Source organism: Lissotriton vulgaris, chromosome 7 (assembly GCF_964263255.1).
Source record: "Lissotriton vulgaris chromosome 7, aLisVul1.2, whole genome shotgun sequence".
Taxonomy (NCBI): domain Eukaryota; kingdom Metazoa; phylum Chordata; class Amphibia; order Caudata; family Salamandridae; genus Lissotriton; species Lissotriton vulgaris.
In genome coordinates this window covers 995,518,258-995,537,806 of record NC_141695.1, presented here as the reverse complement: position 1 = coordinate 995,537,806, position 19,549 = coordinate 995,518,258, and the positions used below count along the sequence as shown (strand labels likewise).

Sequence of the window (19,549 nt, the reverse complement as noted above, 5' to 3'; positions counted from 1 at the left end):
AATCACATACAATGATTGTGGGCCCACAGAAAAATAAATTACACACAAAAACTTTTACTTGTAGGGGTGAGGTTCTCTCCAGGGTCCCTGTTTTCCCATACTTAGGGGTCCTGTTTGATGAGAAAGGCTCCTGGGTCCCGCAGATTAAGGCCAAGAATATTTCTTTAGCTCCGTCCACAGCAGCCCTGATGGCCTTCACGAAAAGATTAGGGGCTAAACCAATGGAGGCTGTGTTAAAAGTTTATAAAAGCAAATGCGTTTCCATTGCTTCATATGGTGCAGCTCTGTGGGGGTATGTTAACCTGGATAGTATGCAGAGGGTAGAAAATAAGCTTATTAGAGGAATTTTATTGGTCCCAAATTCTACATCCACCTACTCCATACACGAAGAGGTTGGCCTACCCTACATCACAGATGGACTGAAATTGGCCCCTTTACTTTTCTGGGCTAATACCTGGTTAAACACAGAGTTGTCTTTAAATCACAAAATTCTTAAAGATGTGATTGCAAGGGAGGGGGCAATGAAAATATTATGGCTGAAATACATAAAGTCATCTTTCACTGCCCTCGGGAGACCCGACCTATATACAACACCTTCAAATATTAGGAAAGCGGACATTGCATGGATTAAGAAGGAATTCCAGGGGAGGGCACGTTTAGAGAGAGAGGAGCTTGAAGTCAACAAACCATTAGTAAGAGCACATTTGGTCTTATCCTCTTCCTCCTCTATGGAACCATACTTGCAATTTGTCACCAAACCCTTGCATAGATTTTTATTAACCAGATTTAGAATGAACCTGATCCACTACTCACTAGGTCGTTTCCCTGTGTGGGGAAAACCAGAGCATGCACCACCCTGTGAGTGCGACCAGTTTTCTAATCAGGACACTCTCCATTTCATGTTTTTTTGTGGGCTTTACAATATGGAGAGGGGAAAATATCTAATACCTCTCCTGAAAACTATGGGCTTTATACAAGTGAGACCGGCCTTACTTTTCCTTCAACGGTTACCAGATGCACATGTCACATTTTGTGTTGCAAGTTTTCTTACAGCCGCTTATAGAGGAAGAAACAAAAGAATCCCTAGAACTGTATTATCTTAAACTAAAAGTGTACCAATATATCAATTTTAACTCTCTTTTAACATATTATGGTGTTTAAATAACTTAAATAACTGACTTTTTAAAGGATGATGTGTAAAATAAATGTATTGTGGGTATTTTTAAAATGTTTTAAATGTATGTATTATCCTTGCCTTTTATGATTTTAAGAAAAATCGAATAAAGTGTATTTTGACTGACTGACTGAAAAGTTGAAAACAGTATTAGAAACAAAATTACAAGGCGGTAGGGCGGTTCATCCAGTCACGTTTTCTCTGTGTGAGAAGAGAAAGAGCTACTTTCTCACAGTGGCCAGAGTGCACAGATCTACTGCCGCCTGCCACGGGCAGTGGGGGAAGTGAAGCACAACAGATCGACTGAGAGCCAGACAGCAGTGAAAGGCATCTATGAGCCGAGTCGCTCGCATTCAGACTCTTTCCTCACTACTTATTTGTCTCGAAAATCGCGATCAATGTTCTTTTTCAATTTCAGCTGAAAAATAAAATCGGGTTGAATGGTTTGCACCGGTGGACCGTCCAGAAAAATTCCCAGTAAGTAAAACAGTTTCCGTTTCAACAAATCAATAAAAGTGTGCCTATTTTGAAATGGCAATTAGTAACCCTGAAAAGAAACACAGGTTTCGCAACTTGATGGTGTAGGAGACTATACGTTGTTTCATCCTGCTCTCTAGTGGTTAGATGCAGAATTGCTCCAGAAATATATTTTCATCATAAAAGGTATACGGTGTTTGTACTCTAGGGCAGTTGTTCTTAACCTTTTGACTTTTGTGAACCTACAAAATCATTACTGGAATCCGGGGACCCCCAATGAATCATTATTCGAATCAGGGACCCTCAATTAGTTATTATTGGAAACCGGTGACCCAGGCTTGGGTCACCGAACATCAGAATAATACCCAAAAATATGGTAAGAAGCATTTATCAAACAAATACAAAAATGATTTAAATATTTTACTTAATTCACAAACAAATATAAAAATTTCAACATTTTAATTGCAACGTTAGAGGTCTTTTAAATTCAACTGAAGCCACCCATCATTCATACTATATTCTCAGAATCAATTATGGGATACTAACTTGATTTTTAGGCGTCAAATTAAAATGCTTTCACATTTACAGAACAGTTAAATTTTTACATTTTGTTTCTTTATTCATGTTAATATTATTTAATTTTCCAAACAGTCGTGGAACCCATTAGAAGGTGTCGCAGACCCCTTTGTGGTCCACGGACCACAGGTTGAGGACCACTGCTCTTGGGCATGCACGTAATGGGACCCTGTTAGTAACTTTAACTGAAAATTTTAGTCCAAAATAGGAAACTGCAGCTAGACTCTGCGTCCTCGAAATCATCTAATCTTAACATCTTTGGTCTCACGCCTATATTGTCAGGGTTGCATGTGACTAACAGAAAGTCAAGTAGTAAAAAAAAATGCTTCCGGTAATTGACGTCTCCTTTGGTGGCATGAATTTATTATGGATTCAGGTGTGCTACTGAGAATAGCAAGTAGTGTTCTGTCACAGAGATGGGTTAGAGCTTGAAGCAGTTATTCACTAATTCTTTAGAACGACACACAGAAAGCATGACTTGACATCATCAGAATCAGTGACACAGCTCTAGGAAAAGGATAACAAACGAGTTTTTCTTTAGTTATCCTCAGAGTGCAGTTCCTCAAAAAAACTACTTTGCCACCTTACCATGTGCCTTGTATGGCAATTCAGCATCTCTCCCGCTAACTGCTAACAGGTCATATCGTACAATACATTTAAACGTGCCAAATTTGGTGACAACATTGACTATAATAAGCTGTCGTGGTGCAAAACTTGTTGCATCTTCTTTACATTCTCAATCCTACTAATATCTTTTCGCAGGGCTTTTGTTTTCTGGCACATGCAGCCACATTTGCGCTGCTAAAAACAGTTTTGGGAACAAAACTGCAAATTCGAAATTCTGGCAAGAAGGTTACGCCAGATCTCAATTCCAGACTCTTTCTTAGGGATGTAATGAAAGGCTTTACTAAAGATGTGGTCTGAAGTTTTATAACCTGATTTGAGGTTCGATTCAGAATCCAAAATGCAACCCAATGAGAGAGGTCTGATAAGAACCGGAATCGAGCCAGACTTGCCTAAATTGAAAGACTGAAACAGCAGTGGAGAAGTGTGGCTCAATGATGAGAGCGGCAGACCCTGATGCAGAGGTCTAGCCCGGGACTAGGGCTCAATTCCCCGCATCGGCGGTTCTTGGGCTCAAAATTCCACGGACCTGATAATTCTCGCCTCTGTGCCTATTCCAATCATGGAGTCCCACTCTGCAACTCTGGGCAATAGCTTGCTTAATCTCCACAACGGCCCCCAGAACGCTATGGATGCCTGGCCTCCACCTTGGGGGTGCGAAGGAGTGGACGCCTCACAGGGAAAGCCAGGATGGATTCCACAGCGGTATTCGTACAAGCGCCTTGAGACACTTGTGGGTGAGTAGTGCGCTATACAAGTATCAATTTACATTTTACATTTTACATTTACAACAAGTGTCACTGGGAGTAGCCTTGGCTCACCGTTGGTAGTTTGCCGTGAGCAATAATGCAATACCCAGAGAAACACATTAGAGCTGATTTACCAACGCTACATGCAACACAGCGCAGCAATCAAATGTATTGACCAGCGTGAAAAGGAGAGAGGAGAACAGCAGCATATCTACAGGGAATTTATAAAGTTGTTACTCTGTTATACCTGCCTTGATGAGGCATGATTTTGGAACAAATGTATGTCTACCATTGTTAGTAGATAGGGATTTGCAACAAAACCCATGGGTAGTTGCACATGAACACCAATGTACCCATGCATGGAATGCTCCCTTGATGCAATTGCTTTACTCTGGCCAACTTTCTAACGCAGTCCAGATTGGTGTTGGAAAGTAAAAAAACAATACAACACTTAGCGCCAGGTTTGCATTACAAATGTAACACAAACTTGGCGAAAGTGTAAGTAAATTTGTGCACAGGTGTTGTAAATAACAAACCACCTAGACAACAGATCCGGGTAAATAAAAGCTTACAGGCTAAAACCAAAACCAAGAGAATTTAAAAAAAAAAAAAAAAGACTCATGAACGTAAAATACAGAAAAATCAAATGAGGCAATCAAATATATGTAATAGGAAGACTTTGACCACTGAAATCAAACGGAAACGCTGTTGCCTTAAGTACCAGGGGAAATATTCAAAATTATGTAAAAATGTGAGAGAGTCTTTGGCAGGTATGCTCGGCATCGGAGCACCAAGACAGGCAAACCACGGGTTTATTGGGTCAGACTGAAGCAGGGAGAACACCAAAAATATGTCCAAGAAGATGAGGCTGGGAGCGGACCATATAGGCTCCGCACCTAATTTTCAGAGCGGAACATAGTGAGTGAGGAGGCATACAACACCACTTATCGGTGCGCAGAGGTACTGCAAAAAAGTTTCCTGATCCAGTCAGGCGATCAGGGAATATTCAAAAGGTGAGGAATCTGCAGCTTCTTTCTCCATATGAAAGTTGCCCTTTACCAAGCTTAAGTCTAAAAGCAGCGAAGTCAATAGCAGCAAAATCTGTCTGATTCGGGCCACTGAAACACATTTACCAGTCGGATCGATCCCAGTCTGTTCACCATGATGAAAAATAATTCAGATTGTACCAAAACTGAAGGATATGGCTGGATTCCAATCAGTGTGGTGCAAGTGATCCAATTGCATAAAGGTTCTGAATCCTACACTTTTTCTTACTTGTGACTTCCAGAATTTCATAAGCAACTACTACACAGCAGGGTAACACAAAGCATGTCACACAGCAGGTGCACAAGGCAAAACCTCAAACAACCATGATCACCATAAACCAGTTCACTCTCCAAACTATTAGGGAGGTTTTTTGAAGGACTGAAGGAAATTTCAGACCACGTTTAGGAATGTCAAGCAGAAAATATGGGCTCCAAAGAAACAAGTAATAAATTAGAGCAATTTTTGAGCCAAAATACTTTGAAGGGAGTAATAAGTTAGCTTAACTTGGGTGCTAAATATCTTCAAAAAAGCAGCTTTCCTAATGACATAAGACCAGTCTTTCACAGGTTCTTTGCAATACATTAGGCTTGCTTCTGTATTTGAAAGAAAGCCGTTGATGAGAAAGTCTCATATTTCCAGCTGCATGTACTTCCATCAAGCAAGATCATCAGCCATCGAGGATACAGTGTTGAGACCATGAAAGCCATGACCATAACAGCCAGTGGCGTAACGAAACTTGAGGGGACCCCCCCTGCAAGGTACGTCGAGGGGGCCCCCTCCCCACAATAGCGGCTGGCGACATTTGAAAGTGGTGAGGCGTAAAATGTGTTTTGTAATTCACCACGGCCAGAGCTGAATATTTAGGAACTGGGGAACCAGGTTTAATTCTTACTTGAATTGTCTGTATTTCTGGTTATATCAGTTAATTTCACATGAGTCTATAGAATGTGACCATGTGTTATGTAACTGGTGCTCATAAAGTGCTCTATTATGTCGGGTCGAGTTTGTGGTATATAAAAACTGCAAAAAGAGGTTGAAAACAAAGCCTTAACATAATGAATGACAAATAGATACTCATTTAGTGGCCGATTTGTACAAAGCGAAACCAGAAAACTTTGATAAATCACGGCTACCCCCACTTAAATGGTGTGATCTTAGGCAAATATTTTATTTTACCAAAACTCAATTTTCTTCATTATCATGTATGCATGCATGCACTTTTAAATACAGGAGTTCAGAATATCAGTTGTACAAAAGGTGTGGCTAAAAAGCCAAAATATTATAAAAGCATTACTGTTTTTTTTTTTTTAAATGATAGACGCAAGTGCACTGTAGTACATTATGAAAGTCTACACTGCCGAGGTCTGTGTGTAATCAGACAGAGAGCCACAGAATTACATCTTAGTGCAGTGGAGAATAGTTACTTGTGTATTTCTAGTGCCACAAGGTCAGTCTGTGAGAGAAAGCACTGAGATTATGTAATTCACTTTTTAAAACTTGCAGTACGCACAGTAGAAGATATGCTGCTACAAAATGCCTAAATGGTTACGATAAACTGGTGTTTCCAAAATGTATATATTTTAATAATACTGAGACTGTACTTAAATATTTTTTTTACAATACTATCCCTTCAACACCACGCCAATCAAAAACACTCACTGTCTGAACAACTCACTTGTTAACTCTTTGCACTCCCACTCAAAAAGAATGTATTTTGCCATCACAAACCTTGGGTTTGGCCTTGGGGGCCCCCCGCTGGGGGGCTGCAGGGGGCCTGTGTTATGCCTTTAATCCCGACCCTCTAAATGCAGAGGGATCGTGTGTGAAAGATAGAGAGGGAGAGAAAGAGAGAGAGTATGGGAGAGAGAGAGAGAGAGAGAGAGTGTCTGGAAGAGAGAGAGCGAGGGAAAGAGAGAGAAAGAAAGAGGGAGAGAGAGAGGGGGGGGAGGTGCCCAGACAGGGAGGTGGGCATCAACTGGAGCGATAGTGCAGGAGAGAGAGAGTGTGTCTGAAAGAGAGTGAGAGTGAGTGAGTGTGCAAGAGAGGAGAGAGAAACAGAGATAGACAGAGAGAGGGAGAGGGTGAGAGAGAGCGAGCGAGAGATGGAGCGAGAGAGAGAGAAAGTAAAAGTCTTAGAGGGAGTCTGAGTGATAGAGGGAGTCTGAGAGGGAGAGAGTCAGAGAGAGGGGGAGAGGGTCAGAGAGTGAAGAGAGAAAACAGAGAGGGAGAGAGAGTCTGAGAGAGGGCGTGAGAAAGCGAGAGGTGTCCTGCCTAGACAGGGAGGAGCAGGGTCGGTCTGGGCATCATCCGGAAAGAGTATTCATTTATTTATTTTAAATGTTTTTATAGCGCGAACATGACCCTACTGGCTATCAGAGCGCTTTACATAGGAATTGAGGAACTGATAAGGCAATTATATAATGCAATAACAACCGATATAATGATATAAAGCAATAACAGCCTGTAAAAAACGACAACAAAATGACATAAAAGACGCAGGCCATGGGGTAAAACAGTTGCCAAGAAGGCCATTTATCTTCAACTGAAAATTGTTAAAGAGAGGTTCTTCTCTTTTCAGCAAACGTGTGTTTTGTTCTTTGTGTATTTAAGCACAGCTGTCCTTAACCTGAGTATTTTTTTAAATGTTTGTTTCCATGCTATACTGCGCTCAGCCTCCTGCATCCAGCCCAGCTGTGCTTGTTTTTGTCCGAGTGAAGGCGCATGGCTCTCACCTGTCTGTTCTCTGTGAAGAACCCTCACTATAGCTGCCTGCTTCAGCTGTTATCGTTAGTATGTTTTTTTTTATTCAGTCCTTCTTGCTGTTGGGCAATGCCCGTATGGACCAATACACTAAATACACAACCAGCCCAACTTGCTTTATGTACATTTTAAATGCTAAATACAGGCTGGGGCAATGACCAAGGTAGAGCAAAACACAAGCGTATAAATTCATATACATGTCAGGCACAATTCGACACACACATTTATACCTTAAAATCATTCAGGCCACACAGAGCGGGATCCTCACGCTGCACACAGCATGCTCGAAGGGACAGCCACATTTCATTGGTGTGAAGTCCCTCCACACTTTAGTTGGTGCCGTTTTCAGCGTAACAGGGTAATTGCGCACAAGGGATTGCTAAAAGTTTCTGGCCTTGATCCGTGCATGTAATAACTTCACGTACTAAATGCATACAGTGCATCATCAACTAAAAAGCTATATAGTTACAAAATCAAAAGAACAATGTGCCAGTTGAAGCTCTTTCACATCTACAGCCTAATTGTACACATCTGTGGTGGCCCGGGGTAGTAGATGCCCCGGTGCCACGCGGTGAGGCCTGAAATAGGGATCTGACAATGACGACACACACTCACTGGTTCTCGTGTAAGGGCCAAGACCTGAGCGGAGTTACCTAGCTTGTCTCGTAAACCCAGTATTCGGTGCCTGCCATTCTTTATCCTAATACATCGTGAGATCGCCCCCCAGGCACAGACATGCCACCACAGCCGGCCTGTCAATTCAATCTCTCCCTGCCCAGTGCCAATCAGAAGGGGCGGTGGGTGGGGCTCTCATCAACCTGAAGTGCAGACCAGTTATTCTAATGGCAGTACGCAACGCAGAGGCGATGTAGTGCCCACCAGGCTGCCAGGACAGGAAGGTGCGCTATGTCATTTACTAACGGGAAGCGCACCGGGCAATCAATCATATAAATGATAAAGAAGGCCCCGCACTGGTGACTGGACGCCGGACGGACTTACTTTAGTTCAGACAGTCCTCTGAAGTCTGACTCTGAGCGTGGGCGGGCCTGGCTTTGTTTGTCTTCTCTCGACTCTTCTTCTTCACTATGACCCTATGCGCGCCCCTGATGCCACACGTGACGCACGCCACACCTTGCATTTGCTTGTTTGCGCAATGGCACCCGGTGATTGCGCATGTGCTGCTGCAGTGGTGTAATGGCATTGGTCACTCACCAGCCTGCCCTACCCCTCCACCCGCCCGCCCCCCACGCGCATACGCGCACGGTGGAAATTATTAGATATAAAGTGAAAGTCGCAGTGTGTAACTAGACTAGTGTGTGCGCGCCGCGCGCATTCATCCCGGCCCACCGCCATTTCATCGATCCTCAAAAGAATAATTTTTTTTTAGAAAACTGCTCACGGGCGGCCCCGGCACCATTTTAATTGCATGATGATGATGATGATTGCATCAAAGTGAGTGAGAGTGCCCACCAGGGTGCCCGTGGTCGTGCCCCTTCTGAATTTGTAATCTGTGTGTACTCACAACAACTGCCAGCCTCAGTGACAGTCTCACACGGGTGGTCACAGGCCCCGCAGCCGGCGCCGGGCCCCCCGCCCCCCACCATGTCGGACTCTTGACTCTCGCGGCCTCCGGCCCGCAATTACAACTGGCTGACGACTCCCAGGGGGGCCCCGGGCCGGGGCCCCCGCCCGTCCCGCACTGTGTTGGTCTGTAGCCACAGGAAAGGAATTAAGGACCACCTATTTGTGGTTTGACACTATTCAGAGTAGCATACAGGAGTTTCCAGATTCCAAAGACCCAGACCCCAATGCTGGAATATCTAACCATCCTAACGAGAAAAACAAGCAGTGTCAAAGTCAACAGGTCTTGCCTTTGGGACCTATTGCCTCTGCCAATAGTTTCCAGAAGGCTGTACAACATCCCGAATGCTGTGCCGTCTGGCTAAAAAACTGAAAATTAAGTAATTTTGTAGGCATGCGCATCAAGCATGCACACGCCTACAAAATGATACTTTTTTGTTGTTTATCTGCGTTGCATTGGTAAACACAAATTATAAAAAGTAGCTAAAGCAGATTGCTGGAGCAACGAGGGTGGACAGAAATCACATTGGGGGGAGTTGGAATCACTGAAGGTGTGGTAAGTTAAAAAGGGGATGTGCGGAAGTAATATAGGGGGCCCGAGAAGCAACATGGTGGGTTTGGGGAGGGAAGCAGAGAGAGGAACATGGAGCAGAGAGGTAAGTAAATGGGCAGTGGGGTTAGAGGGAAAAGCATACAAATAAGAAAGCACACGAGGGCTAGCGGATGCCAGAGGGTGGGGCGAGAAGGACTGGGGCGAGAGAAAGAGCAATAAGTGTGGCGTAGGGGGAAATATATGAGGGAGACAGCTGGGAAACACATGCACTCTTGTGGAGAGCTTAAACATGCAAGTAAAAAAGTAGTATCTGAAAAGTAAGCTGTGGAAGGACACAAGGAATGCACCCATGCTCTAGGGAAGGACAAAGGCACGAGGAGGAAGTAAACCCGCACAAGGTAACAAATAAGAAGTAAATGAACTGACAATGAGACCAACCAACAGCAAGCAATGGTTATTCTCGATATAAGCCCATTCTAAGTTAATAATAACCTTGCAACAGACAGCGCATGCACTGTCTAGTAGGTGAGACCTAACATGATATCAGGGCAGGGCACAGATGGCCAAATTAATTGGAGAAAAGAAGTAGCAACACACCTTGATGACAGAAACCTTGCACGCTCAAGATATAAAATGCTACTAACACAGTATGCATCTGTTCTTGGCATATAGAGCAGGCGCAGCTGGTCCATTTGGGCGGAAGGGCCCGCCCCCTTTTTACCTGGAGGCACAGTGTCTGTCAGGCTGAACAAAAGTCAGCCTGACAGACACTATTCACTTTCAGTTTAAGCAGCCAGGAGACACACATGCGCATTTAGCGCTGGCTCCTGGAAGCCTAATTTGAACTTTGCTGGGCTGAGAAAGTCACAGCTCCGTTGGGCATGACTTTCTTAGCTCAGCAAACGTTGCTGAGGCCCTCCCCTCAGTGACGAGGGATTGCGTCACTGATTGCCTTGCACCTGGGCGCTTCAGTTTTAAGCCCTGAAGAAGCGCCCAGGATCGAGTGTCAATCAGTGACACTTCATCACATAGTGGGGTGGGGTAAGTAGTCTCCCTGACCCCATCCCACTCTGTGATGACGATAGGACTGCTGCCTTCCCTCATTGGCTGACCTTAGGTCAGCCAATGAGGGAAGGCAGCAGTCCCAAGCCTCCTGGAACGTCCGAGGCAGAGCAGAGCTGGCTAAAGGTAAGTGGAATTTAAGTTCTTTTTACATTGCTTGGTGCGTGCATGTGTGAATGTGTGAATGTGTGAATGTTTGGGAAAGAGTGTTGTGAATGAATGTGTGGTTGTGTGTGTGTGCGCCTGGTTGTGAATGTTATGTGTATGTGAGCCGTGTGTGTGTGTGTCCCGTCCGCCCCCTCCCTCCAAAACCTATCCTCCGCCACTGATAGAGCTGTAGAGTCATATGCCATTGCATATATTGCCATCTAGTGTTGGGTCCGGATGTTTGCACTTTGTTTTTCTTCGAAGAAGACTTTCCAGTCATGAGGTAGGTGACTTCTTCTTTCGGTGATAGTGCGCATGGGTATCGACTCCATTGTTAGGTTGTTTTCCCGGAGAGGGGTATAATGGAGTTAGTAAGAAGGAGATATCCATGAATGCATGTATCTATATAAGATGTTACTGCAACAGGTATAGGTACCCGGGGAGGCGCTTGGGCGCATATGACTCTACAGCTCTACATGCCAAGAACAGATGCATACTGGGTAAGTAGCAATTTCTGTTTGAGGCATATGAGGTGTAGATCATATGCTTTTGCATAGACTACATAGCAGTTATCTCCCAAAGCGGTGGCTAACCTGTAGCTGTTGCAGTAGTCTGAAATAATGTACGTAAACTGCTTGGCCTACTCTAGCTTGCTCTGCTGCCAATACATCCACAGAATAATGTTTTGTTAATGTGTGAGGTGTAGACCATGTTGCAGCTTTGCATATATTATCTATGGGTATATTTCCCAGGAATGCCATATAAGCCCCCAGTTTGCATGTAGAGGGTGCTCTAAGGGGAACTGGTAATGTTCTTTTAGCCTTTGCATAGCATATTTGAATGCACTTGACTATCCACCTTGCAATACCTGATTTTGATATATGATTGCTTTTGTGTGGTGGAGCAAAAGCAACAAAAACTGATTTGTGTTACGGAAAGGTTTTGCCCTTTCAATGTAATAAAGCAATGCTCTTTTCACATCCAATGTGTGTAGTGCACGTTCTGCTACGGAATCTAGTTGAGGGAAGAACACAGGCAACTCAACAGATTGATTGATATGAAAAGCAGAAATTACTTTAGGAATGAATTTAGGATTGGTCTGAAGAACTACTTTATTTTAATGCATCTGTAAAAAATCGGTTCTGCTATAGTTAATGCCTGAAGCTCACTCACTCTTCTGAGTGATGTAATAGCCACCAGGAAAGCAACTTTCCATGTGAGAAATTGCAGTTCTCATCTGTGCAATGGCTCAAAGGGTGGACCCATTACTCTGGTGAGAAAAATGTTGAGATTCCACACTGGAGCAGGTGGACTTCTTGGGGAAATAACTCGTTTGAGTCCCTCCATGAACACTTTAATGACAGGTACTCTAAAAAGAGATAGATGTCTATTTTGGAGATATACGGCTTTTGCAAATAGATGTAAACGTATGGATGTGTATGCTAAATTGGCATGTTGTAGATTTAACAAATAGCATATAATGTTTTTGACAAAAGCATTAAGCGGGTTGATGTGGTTGTTATTACAGTAAATCACAAACCGCTTTCACTTTGCTACATAGCAGGCTCTTGTGGTAGGACGTCTAGCTTCCTTGATAATATTCATACAGTCTGGCAGTAGATTAAGATAGCCAAACTCTAGGACTTCAGGTGCCAGATTGAGTTGACTGGGGTCTGGGTGTCTTATGTTTCCATGGTTCTGTGTGAGGAGATTGGGCGTAAGATGTAGTTTTTGATAAAGAACTACCGAGAGTGCCAGTAGGGTTGTAAACTATGGCTGACGTGCCCATGTGGGAGAAACTAGGATTAATGTCAGGGGCGCTTGTTTGAATTTCTGAACCACTAATGGAATGAGTGGGAGAGGCGGAAAAGCGTACGCAAATATCCCTGACCAGTTCATCCATAGTGCATTGCCTTTGGACAATGGGTGTGGATACCTGGATGCGAAGTTTGAGCATTTTGCGTTTAGGTGCGTGGTGAACAGGTCTATGTCTGGGAAGCACCACATTTGAAAGAATGGGAGGAAGACTTGAGGATGCAGTTCCCATTCATGGATTTGCTGTGTCTGACAACTTAGCAGATCTGCCATCTGATTGTCTACTCCTGGATGGTGTTCTGATAGGAGATAGATTTTCTGATGAATGGCCCATCTCCAGATGTCCTGTGCTAGGTGGGACAGTTGGAGGGAGTGTGTCCTCCCACTGGATTTGAATGTAGTACATGGCTGTCATGTTGTCTATACGAATTAGTACAGTTTTGCGTACTAGCTGAACTTGAAATGCTTTCAAAGCCCGAGCAATCGCTAGCATGCCTTGAATTGTGTGGGTTTGGAGATGTGCTCCCCAACCCGTCAGTGATGCTTCAGCTGTTAGTACTATCTGTGGAAACGGGTCGCTGAAGGGCTGCTCTTTCAAAAGGTCTTGTGTGTTCTAGCACTGCAGACAGCGATGGGTGCGGCCGTCTATCAACACTAGATCTGATAACTGACCCTGAGCCTGGTTCCACTGACGTGCTAAGCATTCCTGCAGGGGACGCATCTGAAGTCTTGTGTAGGGAACTATGAAAATGCAAGACGCCATTATTCCCAGTAATTGCATGAACACTTGAGCTGGTAATGAGTGTTGAGGCTGGAACTGAGACATTAGGTTTTGGATATTTCTTATTCTGGCTGGAGTTGGGTATGCTAGAGCTCTTTGTGTGTCTATAGTAGCTCCTAGATAGTCTTGAGACATGGATGGTTAGAGATAGGATTTGGTCTAATTTACTGTAAATCCTAGTTGGTGAAGGAGTTGCACAGTCTTCTGTACGTGGCACAGACAGCTGTTGTGCGAACTGGCCTTTAAGAGCCAGTCGTCTAAGTATGTGAAGACGTGACCTGTTGTCTTCTCAGGTGTGCTGCGATTACTGCCAAACATTGTGTAAAAACCCTGGGAGCGGTTGTTACTCCAAAGGGAAGGACTTTGAATTGGTAATGTTGTCCTGCTACCACAAACCTGGGGTATTTGCGGTGCGCAGGGTGTATTGGAATATGAAAGTAAGCGTCCTTTAAATCCAGAGTGGATAGAAAGTCGTCTTACTGAAGAAGAGGAAGCACTTGTTGGAGTGTTACCATATGAAAATGTTCCGACAATGTATAGATTTAGTTCTCGGAGGTCCAATATAGGCCTGAGAGAGCTGTCCTTTTTGGGAATTAGGAAGTACAGGGAGTACAGTCCTGTATTGTAAAGTGACTGGTTCTGTTGCACCCTTTTGCAACAGAAAAAGAACCTCTTGCTTTAGAAGGGTGAGATGTTCTTGTGACACGAGGTGCGACCTTGGAGGAATATTCGGTGGACGCCTTGTAAGCTCCAGGTAATAACCAGATTCGATAATTTGTAGAACGCATTTGTCTGAGGTAATCTTATTCCAAATGGGTAGAAATTGTGAAAGGCGTCCTCCGACAGGAGTGGAATGATCAGGGTATGGGAAATAAGTCACAGCTTGTTGTTTGCAGGGGAGGTGCGTGTTGAATTACCTCTGCCCCTTCCATTGCCGTTGTTTCCTCTATAGACTCCTCTAAAATAACCTCTTGAAGAGGGAGAATGATTGTTGCCCTTGTAAGAAGAGGAGGGATTCTCTATAGATACTATTTTGGAGCCGCCCCTATTGAATGAGCGACAACAGGAACCCCGGTTAGAAGGGAATTGTAAGGCTCCCATGGATTTACCAACTTCAGTTTTTTTTTCATCTTTTCTAGTGATATATGTACAGCTGGGATGAAAAGATGCTCTTTATCAAAAGGTTGATTGAGAATAGAGGCTTGTACTTCAGACTTGAACCCTGAAATCCTTAGCCAAGCATATCTACAGAGTAGTACACTAGTGTTTACTGCCCGAGCTGCTGTAGCTGCCTGATCTAACGCACACCTGATAGATGTATTAGTTATTAATTTGCCTTCTTGAATAAAGTCACTGGCTTTAGTCTTATGCTCATCCGGAAGGAATTTAATGAGCTTTTAGAGTTCGTCATAATGAGCTCTATCATACTTGCCAAAAATGCTTAGGCATTGGCAATGCGCCAATTATTAGCCGCTTGTGAGGCTATCTTTTTTCCCCGAAGCATCCAATAATTTGGAGTTCTTATCACAAGGCGGGGCATCCCCTGTTTGAACATTAGCTCTCTTACGAGCATTGGAAATAACCAGAGAGCCTAAGGGTAACTGGCCTTTGATATACACTAGGTCATTAGGTGCAACTCTGTATTTTTTCTCTATCCTGGGAATGATGATGCTAGCTCTTACAGGGTCTTTAAAGATATCCTCAGTGTGTTTGAGCATCGCCTTCAACATTGGTAATGTTTTTGTAGCCCTTTGAGATGAACTCCGTATCTCCAACAAAAAATCCTCCTCTAAACTCTCCTTATGAATCTCTACTCCATGATATTGTGCGGCCCTATTAAGGAGCTCAATGTACCCAATGTTATCACCTGGAGGCAAAGGCCTGGATGGATATAAGTCAGGATCATTATCGGGTTGAGCACATTATAATGATCCCATGGATCAGGATCCTGTGGAGCATAGTCATCTATATACCCCATCCCCTGTATCCTGTGGGTCAGGTGATGGTGGTGTAGGTGAATGTGTAGGTGTAATAAGCAACTCTTCATGAATGGGTGAAGAAGGTGAAATATAAGGAGGAGAAGGGTTAGTGGCCACATTTTTCTTCTTTAAAGGAATGTGGTAGTCCTCTGGTAAGGCTATTTTCCCATTTTCAGGAGGTTTGGCATGAATATGAGCAGTTTCGGGATGAATCACGATTTCCTTCTGTTTCCGATCCAGTGGGTTGTCAATCCGAGGCTCTTTATTTGCCGTACTTTATTTAGATGCCGGTTTTGGCGTCGACCATTTCGGCTCCGAAGATTTAGGTTTACAGAACAGTGGCATGGAAACCACAAGATGTTTTGCCTTCGACGCCAAAGGTTTCGGGTCGGCACCGGCGTGGGGACGGAAAGGCTGTGATTTAGGTTTTGGCACCGAGCCCGAAGGCGGGGTCCTCGAAACCTTTTCTCGGTGCCAACCTTGGCTTGAAGGCAGAGGAGGCACCAAAACCTTTTTTTTTAATAAAGGAGATGGTATAGGAACGAAGTGTCTTCTGCATCGGAGTCGGCGTCAGATACGGAGATGTGCTCCACGTCCATTTCGTCTTCCTGCACTTGCAATTCGTCGCATTCGGACTCTTCTCTGAGGGGGTCCGGCGCAGAGCCGATTTGTTGGTACATTTCGTGACATTGAGCCCGACGATCATGGAGGGTTTTCTTCGACCGACACGCTTCACAGTCTTTCTCGTCGTGATCCAGGGATAGGCAAAGGTTGCACACCTCGTGCAAGTCGGTGCGCGGGAACATGGCGCGACACCCTGGTTATAACTTGAATGGAGTCCGTTCCATCTGCCGCTACCGATCCTGGCGTGGGTAGGCCCAACAGCCTTCCACAAATGTTCTGATCAAAGGTTTTCGAGAGCAAACGATACGCGGAGAATGGGAAACGCACTCGATAAGCAATACTGTTGAGGGAAGTGGATTGCGCAGTGAAGGGGGCCGAAGAAACGGTCCTGAACCGGAGCGCAACAATTCACATCCGAACCCGATGGCGGAAAAAAACAATCTAACAATGGATCGATGCCCATGCACAATATCACTGAAAGGAGGAGTCACCTACCTCGTGACTGGAAAGACTTCTTCGAAGAAAAACAAAGTGTAAACATCCGGACCCAGCACAAGATGGCGATCTATGCAAAAGTATATGATCTACAGCGCATATGCCTCGAACATAAGTGTAGATGTAGTCTATGCCCAAGCATAGACTACACCAATGGGACTAACCGGGGATTCAATAGACAATCGTAGTCTATCACTTAGGTCAGGTGCTCCACACTAAATAACAAAAATGCAGTAATTTATATACAAGGTATGAAGATGGAGGAAGCAGTCTCATCAACTCACAGAAACACCTGTTCAGCCTTGTTATATCTTAATGGATTTTCATGACAGTGACATCATTGCTTTCTGAAGGGTGTACTGATTACGCTATTACAAGAGAAGGGATAAGGGGCAGGCAGAACAATGTGGCACTTTCAGCAGGGCAATGAACTGCTTAACAGGTTTGGTACACAATTACATATATTTTTTATCAAAACTCATTACTGCTTCGAAGGACTTTCTGTAGTTTACAGGACACCAATTTCTATTCACTGATTCGGACAGAAGAATACATTTCTACCTTAATTCATATGCATGATAGTTCCCAGGGTATGCAATAAAAAGATTCAGCATTGTATGTTCACTTTCCATGTACTGAATGAACAAAAAGAAGAATGAATAGATGTAAAAACCAATGAATGAATGAAACAATTATACAATGTGGCCCTTCAAACTGAATTCCATCAGGAAGCTTTTTGATTATCAACTGTTAATGAGGTGGCATTTTCCAACTGGCTCAGAATAAGTAAGAGGCAGTAAGAACAAAAACAACTTAAGATAATCCTTTTTCAAACAAGGTAGATACCTAGAAAGATTTCATCATGTACATGAGCAGCCATTAGCCCCGACTTACATGCCCCTGACAACCACTAAAATCTATACACAACATTTTACCACAGGAATTCAGTAAATTAAAAAAAGAGCTCCCAGAGAATGATAGTGCTTCTTTTCCATTTCAAAGCTGAAAGATTCTGCATTATGGTATTCTTACCAGTTTGCCGGTCCTTTTCCACACAATAACAGTTGTCGTAAAACTCTGTGAACGTGGTGGCCAGCTCGTAAAGGTAGTCACAGAGAGTGTGAAGAAGGAGGTCATCTAGGATCTTCTGTAGGATCTCCGGGAACCGCAAGATACACTTGCCCAACTTCCATTCCTTCTCGTGGTCCAAAATGATGTCTTTCTCAGCAGCTTCACGCAGCATCTTCTCATCCACATTTGCAAGTCGTGCAATACTCCTACAAATATATGGTACATAAATGTTTGATCCTTATTGCAGGAATATACACCTGTGTGAGCTGAATGAATGTCCCCTCTTGGCACCAATTTTTGGACAGTTATTAAACAACCTCTCCACCTACGAATGGCGCTTAACATACAAATGTAGTATCTAGTACAACAAAAGACACATGTTTTGCTTCATTATTAAAAATAAGTTTCAACAAGCTCTAGCTGGAAAAATATTCTGGGGGATGCGATAATTAACCCCACAACCTGAAATTCCAATTCCTGCACAAACTCATGTTTGCGCATGGATCTAAATTTGCCTCCTAACTCGGGATCGCCCGATAAGATACCCCAACTGAAAACTGTGCGCAGCAGTAAAAGTAGGAGACCTGATGAAAGCAAATTGTGATGGTCCACATACCCTTAGCCATGCCCACACTATTTCATGCTTTACCCCTCATGAGGGAACACTGGTACTGAAAAAGGGCTTCGGGGAATAAAAAACAAGAAGATGGCTATTTAAGTCACATCTGGCATTCAAATATACTAATATCTTTGGGACTAAATCATCGAGAAGAGAGGAATAGGAGAGAACTGTACTCTTCTTCCTCCCATGAGCTGCACCGCCTCTACCTGAGAAAGGACATGTGTACAAGTGCCAGCTGAGGGCCTGACGTAAGTGTCACCAAAACATGTGCCTCAAGATGACTAAGTTCAGTTTTATCGTAAAAACACACAGCTGCCCAGCAGAAGTTAACTTTTTAATGTCACTAGTTTTTCTTCATTTATAAAAAAAAAAACAAGAATCCAGCACAACAAAATGACTAGCAGTCAGTTTAAAAACATAACAGCAATTATAGAATTAACAACATCTCCCATTCCAGACAGTCCCGCTTCTTTCAACAGTTTTACAACTGCATCCTTGAAACAAAGTTGTTTATTTGTATGTGCTGAATGATAGGATTATCAGCAAACAAATCAAACAACTATGACAAGTATTTAGTAACTCGTGTTGTACTTCAGCTTTTTTGACAAAATAAGATATATGAACACTGGAAAGCAGAAGGCTTCTATTGTAACTAACACACATGGCATCCACCAAAGGAAAAGACACCAACCAACACTTCTATATGTTACCATCTCCTACTCCAGGACAACATTAATTCTGCTCAACTCTGTGTGCTGTCCTCATCTAACATAACTACCTGTAAGTGTGAAATCTGTTACTCTGGCAGAAGGCAAAATTGAACGAGCGTGAGGATCACATGCTTTGCAAACTGTGTGAGCCTGACCAGAAGAAAAGAACAGAGGTGGGAAAATGTGTGCTCCCAGACAAATGTTAGCTTTGACAAAAGAAGTGAGGGCAGATCAATAACCAGCCAGACATCTATATTCATAGAGGAAGGGGAAAAGATTTATATTTATGTTGTGATACAATTATACATTTTCATGGGTCATAGAAAAAAAAGTAATGTATTGGTATAGCGGTATAGTTTGTGCTTCTAAATAATTGCACAACACCTTTGAGAATGCTAAATTTTAACTTTATTTTCCCGAGCGCCGGGAAAGCGTGTGTCTTCCTCTCATTATTGCGGCATCCTAAGATGGCCGCCTTACGTTCCCGGCATCCTCGGCGCACGCCCTTCAAAACAACTAGAGCGTCACCACATACCTCCCCCCTTCAACACCATGAACAAAAGATATGAACACTATGCATAATACCTACAGTCCTAGCGGTTGATATAATTAGACAAGGGTAATGAATGGAACAGTCTTACTTGGTCTCCATGTTAAAGTCCTCAAACTTCTTGGGCACTTTAATTACTCTGCCCGACTTCG

General features: G+C 43.5%; 1 protein-coding gene across 2 annotated transcripts in view; it reads right to left on the bottom strand.

Moving 5' to 3' along the window:
* The window catches only part of RARS1 (arginyl-tRNA synthetase 1), a 209,097-nt gene that overhangs the window by 15,096 nt on the left and 174,452 nt on the right, over positions 1-19,549 (bottom strand). For both annotated transcript variants that reach the window (XM_086931412.1, XM_086931413.1), the window contains exon 14: positions 17,477-17,721. In XM_086931412.1, coding sequence (XP_086787538.1) covers positions 17,477-17,721 — 245 coding nt within the window. The remainder of the gene's footprint in view (positions 1-17,476; positions 17,722-19,549) is intronic.